Source organism: Cataglyphis hispanica, chromosome 1, assembly GCF_021464435.1.
Source record: "Cataglyphis hispanica isolate Lineage 1 chromosome 1, ULB_Chis1_1.0, whole genome shotgun sequence".
NCBI lineage: Eukaryota > Metazoa > Arthropoda > Insecta > Hymenoptera > Formicidae > Cataglyphis > Cataglyphis hispanica.
The window spans coordinates 4,724,208-4,737,359 of record NC_065954.1 but is presented as its reverse complement, the minus strand read 5'-3'; the positions used below and the strand labels follow the sequence as shown (position 1 = coordinate 4,737,359).

The 13,152-nt window shown below is 30.8% G+C and overlaps 2 protein-coding genes across 5 annotated transcripts in view; one reads left to right on the top strand and one right to left on the bottom strand.

Annotated features, from left to right (window-relative positions):
• Positions 1-13,152, bottom strand: part of LOC126849949 (protein O-mannosyl-transferase TMTC1-like) — a 211,732-nt gene that overhangs the window by 171,862 nt on the left and 26,718 nt on the right. Inside the window, exon 2 of one of the 3 annotated variants that reach the window (XM_050592438.1) lies at positions 1,700-1,746. The exons of the other annotated variants lie outside the window; for them this stretch is intronic. The gene's annotated coding sequence lies outside the window, so the exon portion shown is untranslated. The remainder of the gene's footprint in view (positions 1-1,699; positions 1,747-13,152) is intronic. 3 annotated transcript variants of the gene reach the window in all.
• LOC126851081 (trypsin-1-like) lies at positions 4,257-10,751 on the top strand. Of its 2 annotated transcripts, XM_050594683.1 has the most exons (8): positions 6,786-6,927; positions 7,624-7,737; positions 7,809-7,861; positions 8,048-8,136; positions 8,340-8,481; positions 8,599-8,709; positions 9,111-9,248; positions 10,479-10,751. In XM_050594683.1, the coding sequence occupies exons 2-8, from the start codon at positions 7,671-7,673 to the stop codon at positions 10,626-10,628; spliced, it is 750 nt and encodes a 249-aa protein (XP_050450640.1). In that variant the 5' UTR covers positions 6,786-6,927; positions 7,624-7,670; the 3' UTR covers positions 10,629-10,751. The 2 variants fall into 2 exon arrangements, 1 of the variants encoding a protein (XP_050450640.1); XR_007687636.1 differs by lacking the exons at positions 8,048-8,136; positions 8,340-8,481; positions 8,599-8,709; positions 9,111-9,248; positions 10,479-10,751 and adding exons at positions 4,257-4,345; positions 4,748-4,928; positions 5,711-5,846; positions 6,022-6,129 and having other exon boundaries at positions 6,639-6,927; positions 7,809-7,852.

Here is a 13,152-nt window from a genome sequence, read left to right as displayed (position 1 = left end):
ATATAAATTAAAATGATTTTTTTAAATAGAACTTTTATGTTTTTGATTTTTAATTAATGCTCGAAGAAATATTCAAATAAACGATAGAAATAGGTGTAAAAAATATGTATACTTATAATAAATATTTGTATATCTTTAGAAAAAATATATAAATCCACTCTTAAAAAAGACATGTTAAATCGATACTCGCAAGTATTGTTGCTTCTTTTCCTCAGTGTTGATTGGTTATTTCAATATTACGCTGTACATTACTTCATATTAATAAAAATCTGTCATGGCTGCATAATATTTGACAATTCAAATATTATATATATATATATATATATATATATATATATATATATATATAATTTTGATTTAATAGATTTTCAAAAAACAGATAACACATATTAGTTATACATATTATTGTATTACATATAACTAATTTTATAATAGTTATATATATTTTATAATAGATGCGTGCTCTAATCGCGTGTGCTCTACTCGCGTGCCTTACTCGCGTGCCCTAATAGAATGCCCTAATATAATGCACTATTATAGGCTGTTTCCGTTGGGCCAGTTGGACTTACCTTTCGTTGATTCTGGCCATATTAATTCTGGCTACGTCTAGCCAGAGATGTAGCTTCGACCCCCTATCAGAGGTCAATGAAGGAAAAAATTCCTTCCATTGCCGGCTAATTATTGTCGCCGGGCATAATTTTACACGAGCATAATTTTATGCTCATTTATGACATGACAGTTTGTCATGCATCGTTTCAAGAAATTGCAAAATTTTATATTTGAATAATTTGACTGAAAGTCAACAAATGTTTTATTTTACATTATTTATTAATTTTGTTTTATATATTTTTATAATTTTATTTAATTTAATTTTATTACGATTAATATAAATATTATTACTTCACAATCAATTATTAAATTTGATTGATAATTTGACTTTCTGTCAAATTATTCAAATTATACGACACATAAATGTTTTATTAATTTATTTTAATATAAATTTCATATTATAAATATTATATATTATTATAAGATTAAATAAGATTATTACTTTAAACAATGATTAAATTTGATTGATAACTTGGCATTAGATTGACTAAAGTAAAATTATATTAAAACGATGCGTGACAAACTGTCTAAGCTTTCATTGCTATGATAATAAAGATGGTTGGGCTATGAAAAATTATGACAAAATTGGCGCATCACAATAATTATCAATATTTCATGTATGAAATAAAATTCTTAACGTCTTCTACATTAAATAAATTAATAAACAAGTGTTTATACGACCAAACTTTTTAATTATAACTTTCACTTGATAAGGACCAAAATCATATCGAAACGTCGTGATATAATAATCAAACAATAAATTGCCAGTTTGGTCGTATAAACACTTGTTTATTAATTTATTTACTGGCGACATTTTTAAAATTAAACATAATAAATAAATTAAATAAAATTTCTATTGAAAAAAATATTTTATATTTTTTCAATTTTTTTGTTTTAATTTATATTCAAAATTATATTTCTAATGTGTTTTAATATATATTTGAAAAGTCTATTAAAAGTTATTTGAGTGCATTTATTCTAGCCCATCCATTTTTGAGGCAACGGATTTATTTACAATTTACAATCTACATTTGTATCTACAATATCTATGGATCCGTCACCTCAAAATAAAATAAAATTTATCACTTACCGGCACTGATGCGCAACAGCGGAGATTTGGTCTTGAGACTACGTTGTCTGCAACACACAAATATAAAATCCAAATTATAGCAGTTTAAAATAATTATTATTATTTCAAAAAATTATTATTATGCGCATCGAATTTTATATCCGATGCGTATAATAATAAGAAGGTATATAAATATGAAATAATTTTATAAATTCTAAAAAAGAAAACTATTTTAAATAAAAACTTTTATAGTATTAGTCTCTCTTGTTTAAACTATTCAAATAATGATGGAATCGAATTAATGCGTGTGCGGGATTTATAATAATTAATATAAAAATAATAATTCTCACCCTTGGGTTGCTCCGCCGGTGCAGGATGCCTCTCCTAGGCCTCCTCCTCCTCCTCTCAGGTTGATTCACACGCGCGATATTTTAAACTCTCGCACTTTTATTAAAAAATACTTCCGCACTTGTATGCGCGATACTTTGAACGACACTCCCGCACTTTCAAACTTCGGCACGATCGAATCCGGTTTCACACGTGAATCGTACTGCGAGTCAACAAGTACTACTTTATTGCTTGAGCGTTGTTGTACGACTGATAAGGCTATAAACCGTAAGACGTTAACAATAGCGCGCTAATGTTTACATCGCCAAGGCCGAATACAATGTTATTGTTTTCGCGGCCGAAAATATGTTGCGTACTATGACGCATATACGGTGTCGAATATTAAATAATACAAATATTTTAAATTATAGATTAATTATTTAATAAACGATTTATATATCATGGAGCTTATTATTATGTTAATCATTATTAGAACCTGCGATTTGACTATTTTATTATGCGCTCTCAAGCCGAATCATATTTAAATTATTAAAAACTCGAATAACGATAAAATATAAAATATAATTAGAAATCAAGTATTTTTAAAGAAATAATTATTGTTTATAAAGAGAGAAAGAGAGAGAAAAATCACGATAAAACAATAATTTACAATTTTGATTCTAATCATTTCAATTCATGATTAAAACGTAAAATACGCGCTTCGGAATTTATCCATTATGATATAATTACGTGTTATTCAAAATTTAAATTGTACGAAAGATAATATATTTATAATAATTATTTATAATATAATTAATTATTTATAATATTAAATTATTTCCCGATACTTGTCGCGATCGCGTTGAGTAGGGAAATTTGATGGAGTGTCTCGCGTTCTATTTCCTTACTGTTCGAGTATCGCCGTGAGAATAATAAAGTTGTAAGCCATAACACGTTAACAATAGCGCGCTAATGTTTATCGTCAAGACCGTGTACCGTTATGTTTTGATTATTCGTTGCCGAAATATTTTCCGTACTATGACGTATATACAAACGGAATATTAAATTATACATGTATTTTAAATTATAAATCAATTATTAAACTATCAATTAATATATTACGGAATTTATTAAATCGATACTGGCAATATTGTTACCTCTTTTTTGCGATGCTAATTAGTTATCTCGACCATGCATTGAACATTACTTTTATATCAATAAAAGCGTGTCATAACTGAGCGATACATTTGATAGTTTAAATATTAAGTGGGTGTGTAATTTTTATTTAATTTATTTTGAAAAAGTGGAAAACTAGAATTAATATGTAAGTAATTATATACACATACACATAAAATAAATGGCGCGCGCGTAGCGCGTTTATAGTATTCTAGTATTAGTTAAAATATATGTTAACATATACAATAAATAGTATCATATAGGAAATAATAAAAAGCGTAAGAAAAAGCAGATATCTTATCGAAATGATTGCAATAATTTTTATCCGTCATTTATGGCCTATAATTCGTTTTTACAAGTTATGAAATTTTTTGATGTATTATACGAATTTTTGTAAGATAAAGACTTTATCAGAGCTCGATCGAACACACTTGCGCAAACAATTCTACAGTCAATTACTTACAAGTATATAAATACTGTCTGTTTTACATTACAGGTCTCGGATTTCTGAAAATCGCGCATTATAAAATAATTAATCAGAAAAAAAACCGATATATAAAATAGTTTATAATTGGATATCGATATGATTAAATGACGTTTAAAAGGAGTATGGTATTCAAAAATAATAAAAGATTATCAAGTTTTTTTTATTGTTTCATTTCTGTGATATGTTACAATATAATTATATAAAAAAGAAGTAATGAAACATGAAAAATATAAAATTGTCTACCCGTCAATAAAATAAAATAAATATTTTTTTAAATAAATATTTATTAATATAATTTTATTTATATAATTTTAGAAAAATGTTCTCTCGTTTGAGTTATTATTATATTAAAATAGTCGTAAATATGAATATTTTTTTTTTATTTTTTTTACCGTACAATATTATTACGATTTTATCAAGATAATACTTTGTTATCGGTTATTTCTTATATGACGTCTCTTTACAACTGCGTTATTTTACTTTTTACTTTACTTTATAATTGTGTTATATTATACGACACTCGAATAAAACGACTTGCGTCGTCACAAGATAAGAGTTTGTCGTGATGAGAAACCCAATATAAAAGCCAGTGCGTGTACATATATGACATTAGTCTGTGTATACTTGTAAGATGTTACGAAATTTCATTTTTCATCTGCTTTTCATTGCTGGTTTCGGTAAGTAGAAGTGACCAATAATTTTTATATATATCTATTACGTGTAATATATTTATAATACATAATTCCTCATATCTGTTTGCCTAAGTTTATTTAAGTTAAAGTTAATATTTCCATATTTATAAATGGATCTTTATATAGGGTAAAAACATAATCTTTTTTATTTAATAATAAGCTTTAATTATTAATATCAAATCAATACGGCAGAATTTGCTTAGCCATATTTTCTATTATGCTTGAGACGTTCCATTTTAGAAAGAAAAGTTCAAAAGATTCTAAAGCGTTACACGTAATAAAGTCGATTGAATCCTAGTGTGATTTATGTATTCGCCGCATTCTGGGGCTAACTTTTTTGCTGAAACGGCCAGAAGACAAATTCTATCATCAAATTTAATATTACAGCATCCTTCCTGCGACCGGCTTTCTTTCTTGACCCTCGGATCATAAAAGGTACGATAGTTGACATAAGCCAGCATCCTTATCAATTGAGCCTCCAGAAAGAGATTTTCCAAAATTCATTGCATATTTGTGGAGCTACCATCATCAGTAATAAATGGATTGTTTCTGCGGCTCATTGTGTAAGGTATACGTTTCTTTTTCTCTTCTCATAAATATATAAACTCTATCTTCTCATAAATATATAAACTTTATCTCGCACACATCCCAAGACAAAATCTTCACATAACATATGTTTGGGATAATGATCTTTCTTCTTATCTTTAGAAAGTCTCTTAATTGTTAATATTTCTTATCAAGTGCCAAATATAATATCACTATATTCGTTATCAAATTTATATTTAGCTTTACCAAAGCTCCCATGCTTCATGGATTTAAATAGATACAAAAAGATAAAATTGTAAACTATAAATTATTTACTATAGTTTTTCATAATAATGCAATTTTTTGAAAAATCGTTAAATTTATTAAATGTTTAAAAATCATCTAAATGCATCTACCGGTATCAATATGGATTATTTATAATTGATTATCTTTAAAAAAATGTATAATAAAAAAATTCTAATAAATTAAAAAATCCAACTAATCAAATATAGAAAAGAAATTTTTAAGCCAACTTTTTTAATTAATTGTTTAATTAATTTTGTTTTCAGTCATAAACTGAATATAATTTTCGATTATTTGCAAGCAAATCAAATATCACATCAAGTTTATTCCGATGCATATTGTCACAGTGCAAGTTAGAAAATTGTAGCCATGTTTGCGTGATCATCCGTCTCGCTATTACAAATGCGGTCGCGCATTTACCAGTAAACGTTTTGTCGATATTGTCATAGCGTGGTTCGCATATAGCATGCAGTTATTGTCACAGTATTTATATATATTGACGCGCGTTTCGTTTCGTTGCAGATCATCGGCTAACAATTACAGCCTCAGCGCAGGAAGTAACAACAAATACGAAGGCGTCTATTATAAAGTTAAAAGGATTATTCGACATCCAGCTTACAATGACTTGACAATCGATTACGATATTGCCCTTCTCGAAGTACGTAATCAATATCTCTCTCGCTCTCTCTCTTTTCTCTCTCCTCTTTTTCTTTTTCTCTATGTGCGTGTGTATATGTGTTTTTTCCTCTCTTTACTTACTAACGGTCTGACAATACAACAGCTGACAATAACAGCATCGGTAGCTTTCGCACGCTCTGGAAATTTCATTTCAGGTCGACGGCGAAATCAGATTTAACGATAGGGTGCAGCCAGTGAAGCTGGCGGAAAAGGAACTCGCGGATGGTGTTATGGTGAACGTTACTGGATGGGGTATGGTGAAGGTGAGTTCACAGAGAATAGACTCATTATCTGAACGTCGCGGAAAACAGATGGTGCTAAGTGACAATAAACTTTCCCGATCGAGCGCGATTTTCAGCCATGAGAACGATCGGGAATCTCATGTTGTCTCATGTATCAGCAATCAGAACCGCTGCATTCGATTGATGCATTCGGTGTTGCAATACGCGAACGAAGTCGATATTCGCGACGATACTAAATCATGTTACGAGTGTATGAAAAATATCATATTACGCAAGCGAGTATTATTAAATTATATTTAATCGGATTTCAATGTTTTTTTTTTTGCTCTGCCGTTTAGTGAAAACGAATTTTTCGCATCGTATCGTTCACTGATATCTGATTTGCGGGGAGAGATAATTATTGTCTATTATATATATGTAATGATATACGACCACGTTTATAATTCTAATATCGTTTATTAATGGACCTATTACGATCATAGGTATATTAATTAGTTGGAATAATAAAAGTTGCAATTATATTATTTTAGCCAGGTGGAAAAATGTCGCCCGTATTAAGAAAAGTGTCGCTTCCAATCGTAGACAGAACAACATGTCAAAACAGATATAAAAAATATCGCAGCATCACTGACAGAATGATCTGCGCGGGTTATATACAGGGTGGCAAAGATTCATGTGAAGGTGATTCGGGGGGGCCGCTCACCGTCAATGGCACTCTCTACGGAATCGTATCCTGGGGATACGAATGCTCTAAGCCATTTTATCCCGGTGTTTACACCAACGTCGCAAATCTTCGCTGGTGGATAAAATGGAAGAGCGGTATTTAATCTTTGACAATTGCATATGTCTTGAGATTGCATGTTATTAGCAGTTTGCAAGCGTAAAATATCAAATTTGTATAATAAATTAGAAACATAAAAGATAGTTGCAAAAACTTTTCTATATTCTGTATATATGTATTTTTTTTTTGCAATATTTAAAAACAAAGTCGTTAAACGGATTCAATGAACTGTCATATTAAATAACTTTGATCAAATTGAAAAAAGTTATGATAATAATATTATTTAATTACAATAACATTAATTGAAAAATAAATAAATTAAAAGAAATGCTATAAATAAATATTAAATAACATGACCGATATTATAAATAACATATGTAATTCAACAACAAGCTTTAACGTTTTAATTAAAGACCACAAAGATAAAAAAATATAGCGTTAGTTTAAAAATATAAAACATGTCTTATGATTATTCTTTCATTGTACCGCAGATATTCAATTAGCTATCATAATCTTAACATAATTATACCATTATCAATCAATTGATAGGGTATCATTTATATATTATATATATACCATATAGATTGACACATAAACATTATCTCGTAATGGATTTATGCTTTTAATGTGTAACCCTAAATTAATCGTGCAATGTTTTCTTTCCATTTTTATGATAACGCTTTGTAATGATTTTAGATATAGATAATGCGATACTAAACTTTTATCTTCAACAGAAAGCAAGTTTTGGTGACAAAATCTTTTTATACAAGCGCCGTTAGTCATGACTGATCAGTGCAAAAGAATGTCCAAGAAATTTATCTTATTCTTCTGCATCATTCTGGTGTACAGTGAGTCAAACATTTTTACATATATTTGCACTTTTCAAATCAAATTATTTTCATATAAATTGTAATTATAGTTGTTAATACCGAAAGCCATCAATATGTGGACATCGAGGATTACCCATACCACGTGAGAGAAATTTATTTCTTTTTTTTTTTACACCATGGTTCGCAGTAACGTGCGTTTCGCTGACAAATAAAACTATACGCCATTCACATGTGGTTTTAATCGGTAGTCAGTACAGCGCAGTGACTGTAAGCCGCTATTATTTTCGAATAAATCGGATTTCAGATAGAATTCGTTATTTCAATATAGGTATCGATCCAAATAGCCGAACGACATGTCTGCAGTGGCGCATTCATACACGAATCGTGGATTATGACTGCGGCATCCTGTGTTTTCAAGTACGTGCTCTACTGCGAAAAATACATAATAATATACCAGGTGTCTCTTACAAATTCTTTTTTTCATAAATTTGTACGCATCAATCTTTTCTCAATAATAATTATTTCCTTTGTTTTTTTTTTTATTATGTATTTTTGCAATTAATTCCAAATTATGAGATTTTATGAAAATAATATTTTTGATATGTTTCCGCATCTTACAGGGCAAAATTGTCGACAGTATCCGTACGCGTACGTTCCTCTTATACTTGCACACAATGCGGCCATGTCTTAGAAATAAGTAATATTGTAATTCATGAAAATTTTGATAGGCATGTATACTTCAATGATATAGCATTGATAAAGGTATGTATTTTAAATCGCTGAGCAAACATCCAGCATATATGTTTCATTGGTTATTGTGCATACGACATTGCTTTATCATAATAAACTTTTATCTTTTCACATTTATCAATCCTGTAGCTAAAAAATCCCGCAAAGTTTGGAGAAAAGTTACTTCCTATCGGGCTTCCAGAGAATGAGACTGAACAAGACCTCGATGGAACACGCTGTGTTGTAACTGGCTGGAAACAGGTAAATATCGAGTAACACGCGCGGCTTTATTTTCAAATTTTCCCAAGCATCTGTGCGCGAAAAAACCGCCGTTTTGTCATTTGACCAAGTATCCAGATGTTACGAAAAATGCGTAACTCATAGATTGTTCCTCCGCGGTGAAACTTTAAACTTTTTGTTTTAAAAGTCTCGATGCTAAAAGAATGAGATTTTTACAGCGAGCGCGGATATGCAAACTTTCTACACAATTTTAACTGACACTGGCGCGCGCGACATTATTCAAAGTCACGTTCGTTAGCAAAGTAAATCGTTACGAAACACTATCGCAAAACGTTCGCACGCGTTCGTAAGCCCCGACTTGACCAAAGTTGCAATAACGAGAAACGTGTCGTAAAAACGTGCGAGCTGTGCCAAATTTACAGGGCAGGACTCAGCTCTCAGCGGCCGCTGTGGCTATCATAAATCAACGTACGTGCAAAGAGAAAATGCCGAGCTACAAGCCGCTGTCCAAGGAGATGCTATGCGCCGTTAATGCGACTCGCCCGTCGGAAACGTGTCAGGTAAGATAAACATAAGATGAGGATGACGCGACGCAACTCGCGGCGCAATGATCCGTGAAGAGCTCGTCGTCGCGCGCGCAAAACCGGCGACAATCCTAGGTGACACTCGAGAAAGTATCCGACACTGAGAAGAGAACCTCGACCTCGTCGGCGCGCATCATGATACTTGGCACGCGTGTACAGTGTATGCATCATTTACGTGCCGTCGAGTCGAGTACATGTTCTCAGGATGTCAGACGCAATGGATCCGGTAAAGTATTACGCGAGATGCTAGAATTACTAAAAAATTTTCTTTTACAACAGAAAATGCGGAGAATAGATAACGAAAAATTAGCATTTATGTATGCGATTTGTGTTAATGGTAATTCTCATCTACGTTTCCGTTAGGTATACAAGCGGATATACAAGCTTACGTTCATAATGATCTCACGGGGAGCAACGGTCAGTGGAAAATGCGAGGCGCGTAAATTAAGAGCAGTCGATGGTGGTCGAATTCCAATTGTACACGGCCGCGAGTATACAATTACGTCGATAGAGTCAATAGTCTTTCCGCAAGTATGCGCACGGCTGGTTCAGGTGTCGGATGCACCAGATTAGTGAACAATGCGGCACTTGACTCGAGAACGCAATTTCCACGCGCCGTCGATGTACCGCGAGCAAAATACCAAGAGACTTGCACGCGGGCTAGAAAAATTTTTTGTTTTTTTGCAACATTTGCTATGTTCGAAAACTAGAACAAGGAAGCATTTTTATGTAGATACATTGTATCTCCGTAACACAAACTGTATTATATTTACAATCGATTTACGCAGAGTTAAACTAAGATTTTACACAAATTTTGTAAGATTTAATAGATAATACTTGAAGTTTTCTATTTCAGTTATATATTGCCACTAAAAATTATAAAACGAGCAGACTCTCTGAAAAATGTTTAAAAATGTTTAAAAATAAATAAAATTTAAACACTCACATAAGAATAGAAAGAGAATCAATATTTGGTGTTTTCTGAGATTGTCAATAGTAATCTATTAAATCTCAATTAATCTAATCTATTAAATTAATCTAATCTAATTTAGTTAGAAAACTATTGAATTAGATTAAATTAATCTAATCTAATCTATTAAATCTATCTTCAACGGTAGATTACTATCGTTGAATACCTTGATATCTAATAATTAAAATGATTGAAGCTTCTAGCGTTCAAAACCATCATGATATTATTGTTTACAGGGTGATCTAGGCGCGCCTCTAGTATCGGAGCAAACGCTGATTGGCATTCTATCCTACGGATTAGGATGCGAAATCAGAACACATCCGGGAGTCTATACTCGCATCAGCAGCTACTTATCTTGGATCTTTGTAAACTCCGGTATCTATTAGTAGAGCTTACTAAAGCAGCATGTAAAATCTTTACATCCTAATCCCAATTAATGATACACAAATTATAATATTGTTTATATAAGAGATTATAATGTCAATTAATAAATCAAATTTTGCAAATTAGCTTAAATGCGTACTAATTTTAAAACACGCAGTCTTCGATATTTAATTTCCAACAATGAAATATCTCCGGTTAGATTTTATCTCATCATAGTAATTATGAATTTAATTAAAATAAAGGATTTTATATATATATATATATATATATATATATATATATATAAAATCCTTTATTTTAATTAAATATATATATATATATATATATATATATATATATATATATATATATAATAATATAAATATAGATATTATGCATCGCACAAATATTATACGTATCTCTCTTCAAAAGATAAAAAAATAGTCGTTTGAGTGCAAATAAACAATTACTTGAACTCAAATATTATGCGGTTTCATCAATATTTGATACATATTTATAGATTTAACGTAGCAGCGACGGACTAGCAATCAATTATTTCGATCTGCCGCGCGCAGCGTATTTGTTGATAAAGTCCATGAATACTCGAGCATGCCATTTAATTTAAGCGCTAGCAGTGAATGTTCTGTACTTCCGATTTCAAATGTGACTTAATTGTCATGTTTCGGAAACGGAACTTCCGACACGCCGCCGCGATTGGTCGTTAAATTATCGTCGATATTTTGTACACGCCAATTAAATAGAGAAGAGGTTTATAAAAGTTATACAAATTCATACAGTTTTCATTTCCATCTCGCGGAGAGTCCGATTGCACGGAATTAATTAGCGGCCGCTTAAAATCTTTTTAGCGGCTTTATTAAAACACTAATGACACATTAATCTATTTTCGCGCAATCATCATTAAGATAAAAAAAGAACGATAAAATTTATTATCTGATAATAAATATACGGCCAAGATAAGCTACGTTTTACACACAAAAACACTGTACTTCTTTATTAAATATTTTTTTTATTAAATATAAATAAAGAAAAAAGTGTACATGATTTTAAAACAATAAATAAATAAACAAATAATTATAAACAAACAAATATAAATATATATATATATATATATATATATATATATAATCTTTTCTTAGTAAAAAATATCTATAATTCATTAGTTTGCAAAAGTTAATATAAAAAGTTTTGCTCTTTCATGTGAAAGAAAATCAGAAAGCTGAAACTTTTGTTTTCTTTAATTTTTAATTGTGAAGTACAAACGACATACATGCGTACATATATTTCGGAGTGAGCAAATTTTACACAATCGAATCCCCAAGAGACACTATTCCTATCAGATGGCCATTTTGCAATAGACCTCCACCATCGTCCTAGAAACAAACGTGTGCACAAAATTCGAAGCGATTCAACGTGTGTGTTTGTATAGTAATTCTAATCGGTTCTTTATCGTGGCAGAGAATAGCAGCGATAGAGGATATCCCCTCAGGAAGGACGGCTGCAGCCCCAAGTCCCTTACAACGATCGCTATATGCAAGCGCAAAAATCGATACGAGTCGTCGCAATATATTATCCGTTCCTTCCGTTATCCCGCGTAGAGAAAAATATCGCCGCCGGAAAGCTCGCCAATTTTCGATCGCGACTGCTCGATATTTAAAACTGTCTGCGTAACGGCATAAGAATAAAATCACTACAACGAGCGATACTTTTCATCTGTGTGCGGAGATTAATATTTTTTCACAAGCGGATCCTTGTGTAACATTTCTCTTTCTCTTTCTTCTGTCTTTTTTTTTTTTTTTCTTTTTCTTCAGCTCTATCGTCTCGAAGCCAATTCACTGACAAAAACTAGACAGGGAGAAAGAAACAAAAGCTTTTCCTCGCTCCTACACTTGTTTATCCATTCGGTATCCCATTATTTCTTATTTTTCATCTCTCGAGAGACGAAAAATTATTTGACAGATGCGCGTATCTCTCTCTCTCTCTCTCTCTCTTTCTTTTTCTTCTTTTTTTCCAATGCTTAAATAAGCTACACACAGCTTAAAGATGATTATACGCAATCTTTTTATGAGTAAAAGCACTGTTTGAAACGAATAGCATTAGCATTTTACATAATTAATTAGATATCGTGTCATTGCTTTCTAACGCTTTACAATCAGTAATATAATGATCATTTATTGCCACCGCAATTAATTATATTGGACGACTATATATAAATGTCAATAATTGTCAATGACGAAATTTGATTATTGACAATTTTAATTGTCTACAAATTTAAAAAATTGATATTATTGAGATTGTTTTTTTCTATCTATTATTTTATTGCCTCACTTTTTTATTATACTTACAAAATTTATTTTTATTATTTTTGTTACTTTTTTATTTATATAATTATTTGTTCTTAATATGTAAAAAAAGATGAAAAAACACATTTTCTAAAAGCCAAATCATCCATAAAAATCGTAACGATCGATTGTAATGTTACTAATGAATCAGCGTTGAGACTATGCGAGCAAAATAAAAACATAAATG